This window comes from Alexandromys fortis, unplaced genomic scaffold (genome assembly GCF_014885135.2).
Source record: "Alexandromys fortis isolate MF-2015 unplaced genomic scaffold, M_Fortis_MF-2015_v1.1 scaffold_23, whole genome shotgun sequence".
Lineage (NCBI taxonomy): Eukaryota > Metazoa > Chordata > Mammalia > Rodentia > Cricetidae > Alexandromys > Alexandromys fortis.
In genome coordinates, this window is record NW_026067907.1 from 1,068,776 (window position 1) to 1,086,435 (window position 17,660).

The 17,660-nt window shown below is 43.7% G+C and overlaps 1 protein-coding gene across 3 annotated transcripts in view; it reads left to right on the forward strand.

Annotated features, from left to right (window-relative positions):
- The first annotated feature begins 7,166 nt into the window (after positions 1-7,166).
- The window catches only part of Ccdc170 (coiled-coil domain containing 170), a 72,728-nt gene continuing 62,234 nt past the window's right edge, over positions 7,167-17,660 (forward strand). Inside the window, exons 1-2 of one of the 3 annotated variants that reach the window (XM_050135924.1) lie at positions 7,167-7,311; positions 7,747-7,901. In XM_050135924.1, coding sequence (XP_049991881.1) covers positions 7,833-7,901 — 69 coding nt within the window. In that variant the 5' untranslated portion in view covers positions 7,167-7,311; positions 7,747-7,832. Of the gene's footprint in view, positions 7,902-17,660 lie in introns of all 3 variants that reach the window. The other 2 variants (XM_050135925.1, XM_050135922.1) reach the window with 2 other exon arrangements.

A 17,660-nucleotide genomic window follows, 5' to 3' on the forward strand; every position in this document is an offset into this window, starting at 1 on the left:
CTAGAGCTTTGTGAAGAAACTCGGGGAAGGCTCAAGGGCTTGCCTATTTTTAAAATGATCATATGATTACCAAGATACTTTCTGTATCTTGCTTCCTTCATCTTCCTTTTCTTTCTCGTTTAAAGAGTTTTATTAGTCAAGTAGGCTCATGACTGGTAATGCAAATTTATAAATAGATTTAATTGAGATCAACCTATGAATCGGTAGAAGAGAAGAACCCTTGGTGGTAACGTAAAGTCAGCCCAGGCAGCTGGACCAGACGCAGTGCGAGCGAGGTAGCTCTCCCTCTTGATTTTAAGAAAGGAGAACTGCTTTTTGTTTGAAAGTTGGCACAGTTTTAAAAGCCATCCAGAACATGTCTAAAATGGGATCAGGAATATCCCACATCCCTCTCCACCCCGCTCAGAGACGCGAGACTTTCCAAACTGATAAGAGCATTTGAAAGATTCAGAGATAGCTGGGGCTTCGGCTTGATTTTAGCTGAAGGTTTGATCAGTCGTCGTGCTTTGAGGAACTTTTTCTTTGCTCCTTGGAGAGCTTTGCGGTGTCAGGAAGGGTCCTGGTGAGGAGGGCGGCCCAGCGGGTAGAGATGCTTTGCTGCTCAGGTGTGGTGCTGGATTTGATCCTGGGGACTCACATAAAGGTGAACGGAGAGAACTGGCTTCAGAGAGTTGTTCTCTGACCCCATGCATGCACGCCACACCCCACAATGACAATATTATTAATAACAATCCAATCTTAATGGTTTTTCGTTGCTGTCTCAGAGAAATCTTGAGTACCTTTAAATAGGTTGCTGTAAGTCTGCTGTTAACAGATGGTTCTTAGACAGATTACCTACAGAAACTTCTTACAAATGGACCAGGATCCTAAGGAAGACAAGTTCATGGGTGCAATGTGACATACACTTAGCCAGCCACCCACAACACACATGTGAACAAACCAGGGCTCCCATGGATGGGGCTCCATGCCATTGTAATAATAACAGCAACAGTAATAGCTGTTGTAGGAGGGCCACTTGGTAGTTCTGACCGCTCGGCAGCTCAGACCCAAAATAACAACACAGAAACTGTATTGTTTAAATCACTGCTTGGCCGATCACTTAAGCATATTGCTAGCTAGCGCTTGTATCTAGAATATTCCAGTATTTTATATTTTACCATGACGTTTGTGGTCTATCAGCAAGGTTATTACAAATCTGTCTCTGGCAGCGTCTCCATGGCTTCTTCCTAACTCTGCCCTTCTTTCTCCCAGCATTAAGTTTTGTTTTCCCCACCTCGCTCTACTCTACCCTATTAGGCCAAGCCAGTTTCTTTATTAACCAATGGTATTCACAGCATACAGAGAGGAATCTCACATCAAATAACGATAATAAATGTTGACAGGCTCGATCTAGACCAGGCCTGCTGCAGGTAACAGCTGCTGTGTGTTTGTGGGTGCTGTGGCCATGTTGTGCCCAGATGGCAACATTTCTGGGTGTTCCTCTCATCCTCCACCTCTTACCGCATTTTTTCTGCTCCCTCTTCCAGATGTCCCCCTCGATGGGACGGAGCATATGCTTAGGGCCGAGCACTCAACAGTCAAACGACAGGCCCTGGATTAACTGCTGCCCTCTGTAAAAGGAAGCTTCCCTGACCTAAGGCCGAGGGTAGCACAAAGCTATGGTGTGGGTGCAGGCACAGCTGAGCTTCGTTGAGAGTGAAGTTCTTAGATCCCTCCAGCTCTAGCAGGTTCTGCTTGGTGCTGTGTTGAGTGGAGGCTTGATCTTTCAGAACTAAATGCCTTCTTACTATCTTAGGTGTAAACAAAGCTGCCGAAGGGACGAGGCATTAGTGATTGAGGCCTACAGCTTTCCCTGTCTCCTGCTCTCATTGCGGAACCCCTTATCCCATGTTGACTACACTCTTTTAAGTTTGATGAGAGAGTTAGTTGGATTAATGTTTTCCTTTGGCCCAGGAAATACTAGGGTTTTATAAGGCATTCTGCATCTTTCTGCTGTGGTTTAAGAATAGGAGGCCTAAAAAATAAAAAAAAAAAATTTATTTTCTTGGTGTGTATGTATGTGTGAATGTGTGCTCAAGTCTGCCATAGGAGTGTATGGAGGTCAAAAGGTAACTCTTGGGATTTGGTTCATCCTTTCTACTTTGCCAAGGAAGGGCCTCTCGTTTCTGCTGCTTCGGGTACTCCAGGTTAACTGACCAGCAAGTTTCCAGGGAATCCTCCTGTCTCTGCCACTCACCTAACAGGATTATGGATCCGTGTCTCTTGCTACCTCTTCTAGATTTTTGCATGAGTTCTGGGGATAGAATTTCGGGCCACCAGGCTTCTGCAGCAGTAAATGCCTTCAACTGTTAAGCCATCTTCTGGCTCTGTATTGTTTTGAGGCGTGGCCTCATGTAGCCCAGGCTAGCCTTAGATTTGCTACGTAGTCACGGGTGGCCTTGATCTTCCTGAGTCTGCCTCCCAAATGCTGGTGTCACATGCATGCATCTCCATGACAAGCTTGATGTCTGATCTTAAAAGTGAGGCGTTTTCAACTCCTTTCTAAAATTTCTTGTTTTCCCAAAGCAAAGAAGATGTTATAAAATTTTATTCTTGTACATTTAGTTAGAATAATTTAAGCTTGTGGTCTTTCAAAGTTGTTAGTCTGGCAGAATAAAAACATTCACTCTGGTTTTCTGTTCCTTATTGGCAGAATTCTCTTCTGTTTTAGGGCAATAATGCTAACATCTAATACTTATTAACTTTGTCCCAAATTCTGCATGGCAGATACCTTGCACATGTTAAGCAATATTATCTTTGTATCAACCTCACAGAATAAGTGTCCTCAGTACCTCTATATCACATATAACGATAGGCCCAAGGAGATTAAAGAATTTTCCCATGATAATAAGATTGAAAATAGCAATATCAGAATTTGAACCCAGACAGCCCAGCTCAAGGATATGCCCACCCTGGTGATCTTAGGACCTCCAAGCCTAGCGATAAGTGCAAAGACTTTCCATACTTTTTAAATGATAAGATATCCTTTACTTTATGGGCATTTTTCCCTATATGTGAAAAGATCTTGATCTCATTAATGATCTGATTTCAGTGAAGGACTGGTTGCCATCTTAGTTAAAGCCAAGAGAATGCTCCATTCTACATTTTCTTTGAGCCATTTATTATTTTTAGCCGTCAAGAAGAAGAGCTAGGCTCTTGTCTGAGAAAAAATCCTGCCAACTCCACAGGCCAGTTTTGGTTTCTGAGTGACATATCTATTGAGGGCTGTCCTCCTCTACCACCATCCTTGGTGACATCAGCGTCCCACTGGGTGACCTGTCTAACATCTGGGCCATTTCGCTCTCTGATTACCTGCTTTGGGAGCAATGATTTTGTCCCCCATTTTTCAACTGAGTTACCCGTTTCCATGGTTACAGCCTAGCCCAGGAGACTGCACCCTCTCTGGCTTCAAACATCTCACTCTACGCAGCACCCACTGTCTTCCCAATTATTTACTAGAATAGCCCACTGCTGCGGGGTGCTGACCTCCTCCCATCCTTCATTCATCGATGCTATGCCCTCGTTATTACTCTTTAACTATCACATGCCTTCATTTCTCTTCCACCTCCCTTACGATCCCCTCATATTCCATATCCGTTATTGTGACGACTCCCTTGCAAGTACGGAACTTCTCTGCTCTCCTCTCGATCTTACTGGCCTGCTGTAACCTTGACTTTGGTTGAAAGCAAATGTGTTTCATTTTCTCCAAAAATTGGAATGGAGGAGAAAAATAATATAATACAATAGAGATCACTGGTTTCATTTTAAAACCTTGGCCATAAACCTTAGGTGTTCCCTCAATGCTACTAGGAAATCCTGCTATTTCCCTCTACAGTGTTTTCCAAATGCTAGCCTTTCCTGGGTCCCCTAGAGGCTCTTCCTGATGGCTGAAAATAATAGATGCATCAATGAAAATGATGTAGAATGAAGCATTTTCTTGGCTTTAACTAAGTTGGCAATCCATCCTTCACTGAAATCAGATCATTAATGAGATCCAGATCTTTTCACATATAGGAAACACTGCCCATAAAGTAAAAGATATCTGTTCATTTAAAAAATATGGAAAGTTCTTGAATTTATCCCTAGCCTTTGAAGTTCTCAGATTACTAGTGTGGACACATCCTTGAGCCAGGCTGTCTGGGTTCAAATTCTGATATTGCTATTTCCTAGTCTTATGATCATAGCCAAATTCTTTAATTTCTTAGAGCCTATTTTGCTGCCTGTGATATAGAGGTACTGAGGACACTTAATCTGTGAGGTTGATGTAACGTTGTATCTGAACACTTCCTAGGCAATCACTTACTACACCAGCTACCTTAAACTGACTCTGGATGGAAATTTAAAGCTGGGCGTGTCAGCACACACCTGCAATTTTTGCACTGAAGCAGGAGGATTACTGCAAGTCTGAGGGCAGCCTGGTCTATATAGTGAGTTCCAGGTCAGCCAAGGATACAGAGTGAGACCTTCTCCCAAAATGCAAACAAACAAAAAAATAAATAAATAAAAGAAAGTGTATCTATATGTCAAATTTTGTTCTAGACTGTAGGAGGCATGTAGAACCTTCTACTCACAGATGAGCAATAAGGAATGTTAAACACACAGAGAGAAATGTATGACGTGTTTTCCACCCAGAAGCTGGGATCGGATGTGATGAATAGCCTGGTGACCTTTGCACTATTTGTCTGACCAGGCCACAGCTGCTACCCTAGATCCTTCTGAGCTGGTTTATCCTGAGCCTGTTTCCGGAGTTAATCTATAGAACCTATCTTCATGGGTGATGTCACTTGTACTTTACAAGACTTTGAAGCAGTCATATCTTAAGCTGTGTTGTACACATGGGCTTGAGTCCATTACCCCCAGGAATCTTTTTTTCAAGTTGTGCTATGCTTAAGTATGCCTGAAATAAACCAACTGGGGGCAGGCTTTTAAAGTTTGAACCAACACCAACTACAGAGTCATGTTGAAATGAATTTCCTTCTTGTCTTGTTAGATTGACACTCTGCTGGCCATGGTGTTTGCAGAGACCATCCCCCAACCCTTATACATCAGATCTGGGATTGTAGGTTGGAAGCATGGCCAAATCTAACCTGCAACCAGTTCTGGGTGAATGTTTGTGCCCGAGTGTGTATATTTGTATGTGTGTGTGTATGTGTGTGTGTGTGTGTGTGTGTGTGTGTGTATGTGTGTATGTAGGACAGATGACAGCTGCCAATGCCCCCCCTATTTACTTAAAACTTACTGACTAGACTACACTGGTTGGGATCAACCCCTGGGATGTGCCTGTCTCTGCCTCCCTAGGATAACTGGATTATAATCAAGAATCACTACACCCACCTGTCTTTGATTTATATGGGCTCTGGGGATCATACTCAAGTCTTCAAAACTTCAAAAGTAAGCACGTTACCAACTTCAGAAAGTTAAATCTCTTAGATGCTTTCCTGAATCTTTTGCCCATGGTATTAATTTTCCTTCCTTTCTTTCTTTCTTTCTTTCTTTCTTTCTTTCTTTCTTTCTTTCTTTCTTTCTTTCTTTCTTTCTGTCCTCCCTTCCCTTCCCTTCCCTTCCCTTCCCTTCCCTTCCCTTCCCTTCCCTTCCCTTCCCTTCCCTTCCCTCCCCTCCCCTTTCTTTTTCTTTCTTTCTTTCTTTCTTTCTTTCTTTCTTTCTTTCTTTCTTTCTTTCTTTCTTTCTTTCTTTCTTTTTGAGACAGGGTTTCTCTGTATAGCTTTGGAGCCTGTCCTGGAACTCACTCTGTAGATCAGGTTGGCCTCAAAGTCACAGAGATCTGCCTGCCTCTGCCTCTCGAGTGCTGGAATTAAAGGTGTGCGCTGCTACCACCCGGCAACTAGTTTTTAAGACTATTTTATTTCTGTCTATGTGCATGTGTGTGTATAAAGAGTGTTCTGTCTTGTTTGAGGAAGGCTCTCCTTATTTGCTGCTATGCTGTAAACTGCAGGCTAACCAGTCCATAGGCGTCTGAGGAACTCTCCTGTGTTCACCTCCCTTCTGTAAGTTACAGTATGTGCCGCCTTGGCCAGCTTCCTCGTGGGCACTGGAGATCCGGCCATCTGGCTTACCTGACGAACCATCTGCCCAGCTTGAATTTTGTTCTTAGACAATGGAATGGTCATTTGTGGCAATCACCGAGGGTGACACTGGTGCTTTACAACCAGCTGTGACAGGAACACAAGTAACAGACAGGGGACCCATTTTAGGACGAACTGATAAACCGATAACCATTGTTCATTTATTAGAGAGCAAGGATTAGCAAACCCTCGGGAGACCTTTCCCTGCTCTTCCATAGGTTTCAGTAATGTGTGTTGAAATTATTTCTCTTTTCCTTACGTGGCTAAATAGCTATGTGTAGCCTTTGACTAGGTTCCATTTAGTTCTTAGTCCATGCAGGTTGCTAAAATAAAATATAAAAAATTAGAATGGGTCACTGTAAACATAAAATTACTTCTCATAGTTCTAGGGGTTGAGAAGTTCAAGGTGAAAGTGCCACCAGCAGTTTTTGGTGTTCGTGGGCTCAGCTCTTTCCTGATGAGGGCATCCTGACGCAGTGTCCACAGTAGCTTGCTGAAGCAACTCTTACACAGGGACTGATCTCTTTCTCTCTCTCTTTTAAAACAAACAAACAAACAAACAAACATACTTATTAAATAAATATGCGTATGTCCTCAAGAGGACAAATTTTCTCCCATTTGTGGTTCCAAGATTTTGTGTGCGTGTGTGTATATGTAAATTATGTATATTCAAGGCAGAGAAGCAGAAAGAAAACTCTCAGTGGGGCAGAGGGGACTCAAGAGGTCACAGAAAGACAGTGGGGATTGTGGGAGAGGAACTATGCTCATCCTACAATATATCCTTGTACAAAACCTCAGAAAGATAACAACAATAACACTGCCAAGGCCAAGAAACCCGAGAGACAGCAATGGATACATCTAGAATGACTGGATGGAATCTGAGAAAAGCTGCTTCAGCCCCAATTTCATGTGTGTTTCCAACAGCACATGTGTCCCAGGGCTTTCAAAGGATGTGGTCCTGGGGTTGGCTTTCAGTCTCTCTAACTAAGGCCAGCTCCTCCACCAAACTTAGCTTTCGGATCTGGGATGTCTTCCGTTTTCCATTGGCAGCTGTGTGTCCTTGGCTTTTCTTTCATCGCCCTGTGACTGTTTGCTTATATATCCACTCTCAAATCTCGGGGGAACACTTGGAGCTACTGTTGGTGAAAGGCCACCTGCAACTCTGTCGCAAGAAGCCACGAGGATACCGGTACAGCGTTGCTACATTTGTGCTTCGAGGCGGGGTTGTTGAGAAGGTGGAACGAAGAGCGTTCACTCACCAGGACAAACCACTTTGCAGAACCAGGGAAAGAGTGAACGCGCGACTCTTTAAAAAACAAAACAAAGCAAAAAACCAGCTAAGAGGGTTGGTTGGACAAGCGGCTCAGTTGTTTGAATGCTTGCCTAACACCCATGAGGCCCTGGGTTCAGTCTCCAAGCACTGCCTAAGAACCTGGAATTAAGTGCGCGGTGGTAATGTGTCCCCCCCTTCTCCCCCTTTGTCTCTGTCCCTGTCTTTAGCAGGTAGGAGGATGGATCCCTAAGGGATAATTGCCTTGTGGTCTGCAGGTCTGGAGCAGGCTTTGGCCTCCGGCTAGTGCAGGCAACAGGCGCCGCCTCCTATTCTGTTTACTTGTTGCTCTAGGAGACGCACCAGTGTCCCTGACTCCGCGCTCAGAACAACACTCCCGGCTTCTTGGGTCTCAGCAGCATCTCGAGGGGCCAGCCACTATGAGCCAGAGCAGCACCTCGGGCTCCGGGAGCTTGGAGCGCCCCCGCGACGCCGCCTCACCGCCTGAGGTAGAGTCCCTGTCCCCGCAGCTGTTTCATGGGAGGGGCTCGGGAGTCTCCTGTTTGCACGGTGTCCTGGGTGAGATTGGAGCAGCTCAATTCCCACTGGGGCAGTGGTCAGGAATAGCAGGTCTGGAAGTGGTGCCACGCGGCCTCCTTGACCACTGAAACTGGCCGAATTCCACCCAGTGGCTTTTCCCGGCAGTTCTTCCCCCACCCTATCCCCAGGGAACAAAGGGTTTCCTTCACAGAACTCTTTTTTCAATTTGGAGCAGCGTCTTCTATCCTGGAGGTAGTGGAATTAGCACTGGGCCCCTCAAGGCCTCCAGCCTGTAGGCTGCTAACAGGTCCCCAAACAGTGTTTCCTTGTAGCTATTTATTCATTCCCTTACTCCTAGGATTCTTGGCCTTGGGGACTTAGAGGTGTAACACTTGCATACAGGAATGGGAAAGCTCTGGACAAGGCTGGGGTCCTCCTCGGGAGTGCGCGCGCGCGTGTGTGTGTGTGTGTGTGTGTGTGTGTGTGTGTGTGTGTGTGTGGTGTGTACTGCTTTCAGAGTAAATCTCTAACCCAGGAAGTGTCCTCGAGGATTCCAACCATGTACACCCTCTAAGCAAAATCTGGTTAAGAACATGAGTTGGATTCTCCAGCATACTACCACAGCTCAGATATTCAGCACACTTGACCATCACCCCAATTTTAGGCTTCTCCAATTCTTCACATACTGTGGGGGACCAATATCACGGTTTGCAAGTACACCTAATTCTTCTTCTGACAATTTCATATTTGGTATTGTATTTTATCTTAATTCTCTGTGAATTAAAATGGTTGAATCATATATAAGTACACGATACTTTTGTTATTAATATATTTTTAGTAAGTCACCACCACATGGCCCGCCACCACCATTTGGGACCTACAGCATTTCTGCTGCCTACTGCCGCTGGGATATTGTAGCATCTTTTAAAAAAGAACAACACATTCAATGTAAATTACAGATCCTACCTCCAAATATAGTCTTGTAAAAATAAAGGAACTCGCCAAAGTTCAATGGCCAAGTTCAGAATATTCAGAATTTTTATAATCATATTATCTAATGTATATCATTTGCTAAATTGGCAATTACCCCAAATATAAAATACTTTACTCCTCCTACACGCAGATTGTGTTTAGTGTCTTTAAATTTGAACTAGCTCCTCAGCTTTCTGTAACTGTGGCCCCCCTGAGCTGATTATTGGTAGGAGACTACCAGGAGATATTGTCTGTTGGTGCATAACTTTAGGAGCTCTGTAATATCAGCATGGCAGTCATTGTTGATGTTCCCAATAACGGGGACTATATCTGCCAGATGCTTCCACTGTAAAATTCCCTCTGTGATAAGTAAACAGTTATAAGGGCTGGGAAGATGGCTCAGTGGACCATGTGTTGACCTTATGTTGACATGCTGGCTCATGACTATCTGTTACTCTAGTTCCGGGGGGACCCACCACTCTCTTCTGGCCCCCACAGGTACCAGGAATACATATGGTGCTCATACACATACACTTGGCAATACATTCATACACATAAAAACATCTGTTTGATAACCATCATAATTGTATAATTATTTTTTTAGGATAAGCCCCTACCTATGTAAAGGAGAATTTCTACTACACCTGAGGTTTGAGTTGGTTTGGAAGAAATAGACTTTATTGAGAAGGGTGGAAGCAGAAAAGCCAGCATGTATTCCATTAGAAGCTGAGTTTATAAAATATTTCATCTGAGATAATCTTATGTAAATAATGAGGGGGTTTCAAGTTATATAGTAGGATTGCTCAGGTGATAAAGGATAAAACTGAGACTTGACTGTCTCCTGAAAGCTTTGAGCATTTCCTGCTGTGCTGCATTGAAGCATGGATTAGAATGCAAAGCGTGGGTAGGAGGCCCCTCTCTGATAGTGTAGATGTCTATAAGGGATGAGTCACCCTTGGAATAAAAGGCTTGGAATAAAAGCGGGCCTCAAACAATCCGAATTATTCTACTTCTCCAGACTATTTTGGTTAAAAATTCTTTCGGATTTTAGAACTTGAATGTTCTCACCAGAAATACGACGCATTTATTACCTTTTATTTTGGCTGTGATAAAATCTCATGGCCAGAAATGACTTATGGAAGGAGGAGTTGATTTGGACCTGCAGCTCCTGCGGGAGAATCCATATCATGTGGGAAGCATGGCGGCAGGTGGCTGGAGCCGGGAGCTGAGAGATCGCATCTTAAGACACACAGAAAGCAGAGCGAGCAAGCTGGAAGTGTGGCCGTGCTGCAAATTCTCAAAGCCCGCTCCAGTGACATGCTTCTTCCAGAAAGGCTCCACCTCCTAAAGGTTGCATAGTCTCCCAACCCAGTGTCCAAATATGGAAGTCTATGGCGTGCGGGGTGTGGGATGGGGGGGGTGGAGGGGGGGAACAGTTCTCATCCAAACCACCACCACACATGGATCATAATAGCACGTAGTGTCTTCTGGGGATTTCATAGTTAGTGTATGAAGGGCACTTCACAGACTGTCTGCTATGATACTAATTAAAGTCAGCCATTGGTGTCCCTATTGCTAAAACTGTCACTGATATTTCAACCAGTATCTCTTGAGGATCCAAGAGTGAGCCTGAAAAAGAAACGAGTTCTTGCTTTTCCTGGAGAGTTAGTGTTCATGGTCAGGAGGCAGGTTTCAGGCTAAAATTTTCTCGGTTGAATTTCCCAAAATTAAATCACTCACCAGAAGAGCTTCACGAAGCTAGAAAACATGAGAGTGGTGGGCAGTGTTAGAACCTGACTGGGGCTTCTTAGGCAGGGAGGAGGGTGCCATGCTCTGGAGAATTTGTAAACAGCGTGGTAGAACCGTGAGACCCAGTGAACTTGCAACAATAGCCTTGTGTGAAAATGTTACCCAAGGATGGGGCAGGTCAACAACCAACAAAAGCTAAGAAACAGGGATTTAGTGAAAAGTGTTTTGATTTCTTGTCGGAGCCACTAATGGTAGTATTCAGGCTATTTTGCAACATTGTTGTTTTTAAGAGGCTCTTAATAAAAACTATGTCTCCAGTATGAACTGTTTTTGGGAAACGGAACAAGTCTCTTTCCTCTGTGTATAGCAGGGGCTGAAGAGATGGTTCAGCCTGCGCTGGTTGTTGGTACAGAGGATCCTGGCACATAAGGAACCAAACAACCGAATATGTTAAGGCCAAAAGACATCACTTGAGGCGATGATAAAGATTGATATATTAAGATGATAAATAATTTCATTCATCAGGAAATTGTAACGGTTTAAATGTGTATACAGGAAGTCATATAGCCCCCAAATTCAAGAAGAAAACCTGGTAGTTCTGTTAGGATGAACAGACAAACTCACATGATATAGCACATGTCCTTTCTTTTGAAACTGAACATTTATTATGTGTGTGCATGTGTGTTTGATTGTGAGTGTGTATGTGTATGAGTGTATGTGTGAGTGAGAGTGTGTGTTATGTGTGTGAGTGTGTGCATGCATGTATGTAAGTGTGTGTTTGTGTGAATAAGAGTGTATGTGTGTGTGTGTGTGTGTAAGCCAGAGGGATACTTGTTAGAACCAGCTCTCTCTTCATCATGGGTGCACATGGGTGTCTGAGGGATTGGAATCAGGTCCTCAGGCTCCCTGAAGCATCTTACTGGCCCTTGAGCACTTTCAGCACACACTTTCAATTTAGTAGGAGAGGTATTCAGAGGCTAACGTGCAGATTAAGTTATAGTGCGAATAAACACGTGTAAAGTAGTGAGGGGCTGGGAGAGGAATCGGAGAGGAGGGAAAAGGAGAAGGGTTTGATGGAAATACTTTATGCACATATATAAAGCTCTCAACAAACAAACAAAAACAAAGCCCCAAAGGATAGTTTGAGTCTCTTCGCTCATGTGAGTTGCTGTCAATCTTGACAGTGTGCTCCTTTCTAAACTATTATTTCTTCACTTTAAATAAAGTTTTGTTGCTACTTTGCAATCCCTACAAGATACAGTTACCAAAATGTTTTCCCCCTTGCCCAAAGTGGTGTGTGTGTGTGTGTGTATGTGTGTGGTGACTCCTTAGACTGTGAAATAATTAGACCTAAGCCTAGATGTACTTGGTAGGGACTGAATGAGATGAGATCCTTACACTATTATGGATGGAGGAAAACAATCCAATCCTTTGAGAACATGGGATAGCCAGCTTTAAAGGAATTTTACAAAGTCCTGGCCTGTGCTCTTTTGAGGTGTTAAGGCCCCAAGGGAAGACGACGGTGTGGGCGCTGCCCTGGTCAGGAAAGGTTATTATGGCGGTGTGGGCGCTGCCCTGGTCAGGAAAGGCTGTTGCCGTAAAGACTGGGGAAACCGGAGCAAGGTGCGCAGAGCAGTGACTCTGTACCAGCCTGCGCAGGCTCTTAGTTCTCAGAAACCTGCAGGAGCTCTTCATAGGGAGGCTGGGGTGGACATCTTTGATCAGAAAGTCTTTGTTCAGGTTTTGCTGCCTTCCCATAATGCTAAGTCATTTCGGAATAAAATGCCTAAGAGATAAAAGGGATAAATGATGATGGGTTGGTTCATTTACACATTTGACTTTGAGATTTTTATTATAACTTAGTTCATCTTCCCTTTTAGTTATTCTCCGACCACCTGGCTTCAGTATGTAGTGCAAGATAATACCTTCAAAGAATGGTACGAAGTTTTAAACACCAAAGAGGGAATCGTGTGTATACACACACACACACACACACACACACACACACACACACACACACACGCACATACACGTAGTACTTTAAAGTACATTATTACTTAGAATGTGGAGGCATTTTGAACAGTAGTGAATGCTTCTTGGTTTGTACTTGAATTAAGTTGATGAATTTATAAGGACTTACTTTTTTCCATGTTCAAGGATAGCTTAAGTTTTAAAAAACTGTACAAGGGAGCAGCCTTGGCCACACAAGGAATTGGTTGTGCTGGGTTCTTTTGCTCAAGGTTTCATTCTTTCTTTGTTTTGATTCTAGTTTCTTTATTTTGGTCTTTGAAGCTGGTGTGTTGGCAGCTTTGCTGACAGGGGAGGGGAGTTCGCAGGCTTTGCCGAAGTGGAGCAGGCTCTGCTCTCCCTCAGATACCGTGATGCCCGCCCCGCTGGTGGCTACAGTTTCGGTATTGAGATATATATGGCTTGAAAGCTAAAGGTTGCTTATAAAGTTATTAAATGGGCTAAATAAATATCTCTTTAGGGCATTACAGAGGGTATTAGTTCATAAAATAAATACCCACTTTACATTTCTGAGTAACCCAAATGATTTCTTTTTCATTGAATTTTCCTTTCTGTTTTTCTTCTCAAACCGTCCCCATGGACAGTCATTTTCAGAAACGTGGGTTTTTGGCAGAGGAAGGTGAACGTATTGTGACCTCAGCATCAGTGACAAAGGCAAGAGTTTTAAGACCCCAGGACAATTGGGATATTTTTATAAATCTCTCTGAATGGGGTCAAAGATGCAGACAGTAGAGTTTCTGATAAGAAGCCTTGATGTTGAAACCCAAATGTTTGGATTAGCAGAAATGAGAATGCAGGAGGAAGTGGGAAGCATCAGGGTTTTACTAGTGAGTTGTTGGAACAGTCAGTCACAGGGCCAGGAGTCCCTTTCTGCTGCAACTGTAGGGCCTGTTGTAAGTCCCAGTCTCATAAAAATCAAATATGAGTAAGAAAAGAAGGGTTAGTAAATGCTAAGCAATGAAGCACAGCATTTCAGAGAGTGGTAAAGGCTTTGAGAAGAAGGTCAGACAGGGTCATAAGCTGGAGCTGCACAGGATGTAGGGCAAGACCCTCTTGGCTAGGTAAGGAGGGGTGACTTTAAGGAGACCATGGCAATGGGCTGAGTCTTGGGTAACCTGGAAGGAGTGTACTGAGAAACAGCAGGCCTGTTGATGGGAAAAAAATAGATGTATTTATTCAAGGGTAGTTTGAGCCAGACATTCTGAATTTCCAGCCAGAAATCCAAGAATTTGGGAGGTTGAGGCAGGAGGATTGCTGTGATTGGAGGCTGGCTTAGTTTTCTTGGCGAGACTCTGTCTTTAAAAAACAGCAACAACCACAACACACACACACACACACACACACACACACACACACACAAATCCTGCAAATAAAAACAAACAACAGATTGTTTTCAGCAGTTTCTTCTGGCATACGAAGGTCAACATATTGGTAACCTCAGTGTCAATGCCAAGGGCAATGTTGTTGGTTAACAACAACGAAAGCAAGAGTGGTTGTTAGCTGGTGTTTCTCAGCTTGTGGGTGTGCGATGTCTCTCTGTGACTGTCAGGTCCGTGAGATGTTACGTTTTTCTCAGTGTTGCACTTGAGTGAGTAGTCCATGACAGTTTACCCCATTACTGATGATAAGACAGACAAAGACAGTCTGTGAAACAGCTACTTGGCAACCACATGTCACGCGTTCACAGTTGCTCTGAGGGAGCATTACTGGGATAAGTGGTGAATAATTCTGCAGCCTTGTTAAATGTCTTGAATTTGTCAATTACATGAAGAGGAATGTTCTTGTTCTAGGGAGATGTGTCGAAGGACTTGGGGGTAATGGGCCATGGTGTGTGCAAATTGCTCAAAAGTGATTCAGCAATCAGAAAAACAATTCACACAGGAAGAGTAAATCAAACACAACCAAATGTTCTCATAATTGTTGACCAATTCTAAAATATTCTTTAGTCCGTTGGGTTATTCTTGCAAGTTTTCTTCATAATGAAGTAAAACAAGCAAAACCCAAAACAGAAAATTACAACAAAACCTCACAATACATGTCAGTCAGCAAATGAAGTTACAGAGGAGAAAGTACTGTTTCTGGCAATGGAGTTTATAGTTTAGTTAAGTAACGAATAATTAGTAACAAGTGATGTATACCCAAGGGCCATGGCAAGCATGGCGAGCGCCAATGCACCAATTCATGTAAGGATCCGGGGAATAAACATGGTGAAGCAAATCTAATGATGTGGGGCTTTCATAGACTAGAGTGTGGGGTGTGGGTAATGAGACGCCTGAGATAGCTAAGTTCTGTCTTTGTCATGTGAGAACACAGGGGTAGGGGGTCTTAAAAGCTAGGGAAAGAGTTCTCCCTGAGAAAACCTTGGTTTCAGGCTTCCCAGCCTTCTGAACTGTGAACAAGAAATGTTTGTCTAGGCTCTGGTGTTCTGTTACAGTAAGATTGAGCTGACTGACAGACGACCTTTGCTGAAGTTAGAATCTTCACTCATGGAGTTGGGTCTTACACCCAGCAGATCCAACTCAGGGCAGAAAGGTCTTCGGTGACATTATGGACAGTATCTTTAACTGAGGAATTGTTCCTCATAGGAGGGCTTCTTGTAGCCTTTGACCACGAAACATTAAATCGGGTTTTGGAGAAGTCGATTTCTTAGAGGAATGGATTCTTGGGGCTCTCCCTTGCAGGACTGCAAGCAAGGGCTGCTCTGACCCTTTTTGTGCACTTGAGTTCTCTTAGGTGTCTAGGAGATGATGGGTAAGTCCATGGCAAGGGCTGACATAGAGGACGGATGAGTACAGTGAGCAGACACTTTAGGGATGATGTCACTTAGGCGGGGAGAATGAAACTTTCGCTCACAACTGCATTCAGTATCAGGCGACATTATCGGAGTGGAAATATGTACCCTTCCCTGAACAAGGAAACCCACCGCATGGTTTCCTCTGTCTCCATGATGGTGATGGCGAGATGATCATGACTATGTTGGCGTGGGGCTGAGGATTAGGGGACCCTCTTCATGACCTAGTGACCCCAACTCTTTCCTCTTGGCCCTAATGGGCATCAGTGTTGTCTGAGTTCTTGGTTCTACCTGGGCTTCCAAGAATTCAGCCAGCAACCTGGTTCACACATCCATTCTGTGGCCCTTGGAGTCTTTTCTACCTCATTCCTTTAGGTTTTATTTGTGTGTGGGGGGGGAATAGAAAGCCATGGTACAGTGTCCACCTAGCTGGTCATCAACAGGGCTTTCTCCTGTCTCCATGCACTGAAGTGGGAGTGGAGTGTCCCCAACATGCGGTCATTATCAGTCCTGACAGAGGTACCTAATGCCTCCTCTAGAGAGAGATCCAGTTTAAATGCAAATACCCTAGGCCCTGTAGTCGATTAATTTTCCTGTGACTTATTTGAGTCCAGTTTGAGAAATGATCTCGTGAATATTGACTGAATTTTCCTTAGCTTTCTAGAAGTGTATATTTTGTTAAAATATACTCTTCTAAGTTGACCAGATTAAAAATGCACATTTCTGAACATGCAGAAGAAAAGAATTCATCTTTAAACAGTACCTGGAAAGAGATTTATGAATTAAAGGTAAATGAATTCCTTGTCCTCAACATTACATGTAAGATGCAAGCTGTTATTACAATAGACTATCACACAGCAGTAGGGCGTAGGTAAACATTCAATTTATGGGGAGATTATTTTTAACTTTTGACCAGACTGACACAGGATAGTAATATAACAATGAAGAATATGGGCTTTGGAGTCAAGCACTCTTTGTTTGCACTTGGATGGGTCATTCATTCATTCATCCCACACCCATTTGCTGATGGCTAGTAACTGGAAAAACGGCAGTGAACAAAACTGACGTCCTTTTGCCTTATTCTCAGGGGAAATGGATGCGGTATAAATAGTCCATTCTGATAAATGATACCCACCGTGGTCATGACATAGAGGATAAAAGTTGGTACCACGTGAGGGAATGATATGAGAACATAATTTACACAGAAGGGTCAGAGGAAGCTGATTTATAATGGCTGACGGGCCATGTTGGCTGGAGCAGAATGGATATGGAGGAGTTGGGGTTGAGGGAGGGAAGGAGTGGACTCCTTGTCCTCCTAGGGCCTTGTTTCCTTTTCACACAATGTGGCTAGCACCATCAGCATCACAAGGTCACTCCGGGATTAAATAATGCTGCATTGATTTATGCTTAGTACTGGCTTGGCTTCAGTATTTAACTCTCGGTAGCTATACGGACTAACCGTACTTTCTCTGAGGATTCAGGAGATAGTGCGGACAAAAGTAGTGTGGACCAGGATTGGATCCGCCGAAGGGAAATCTGAGTACAGAAGGATACAGCAGATGACTTAGAGAAGACTCAAGAAGAAAACATATTTAAAAAATACTATCTTAATTTATATTTTTGCGTATTTTGGTGATATACCAGATATGTACAGTAGTTCACTTTATATAAACATAGTACTGGCAAGACACAAACAAAATTACTTGTAGAACCCAGGGTAAAATCGTGGGTTTCAGGATCAGATGAGCAGTGGGGTTGGAGACAGGCTTTACAGAGTACTCCCTCTGGGCCCTTGGGTAGACCAAGCTGCTCAAATCTTGTGACATTACTGTAAGGGCTGAATGTGGCAAAGTTCATATATTTTTTTCAAAGTTTGTGTTTATATGTTCCCAGTCCTTGAGAAAGGATCACTGAGTGTTGTTTCTTCAAGGGACAAAGACTTGAATACAGACATCTTTTTAAGCACGTGTGTGTACAATGCTTGTGTGCACGTGTACACAGTGCTTGTGTGCGTGCGTGCACAATGCTTGGGTGCATGTGTGCATGTGCGTGTGTAGATGTGCTGACGTCACGGACTCTGTGTGGAGGTCAGAGGACAGCCTTGGGTGTTGCCCTTCCCTTTGCACTTTGAGACAAAGTCAGCCTCTCTGTTTTGTAGTTGTGTGCACCAAGCTAGCTGGCTGTGGAG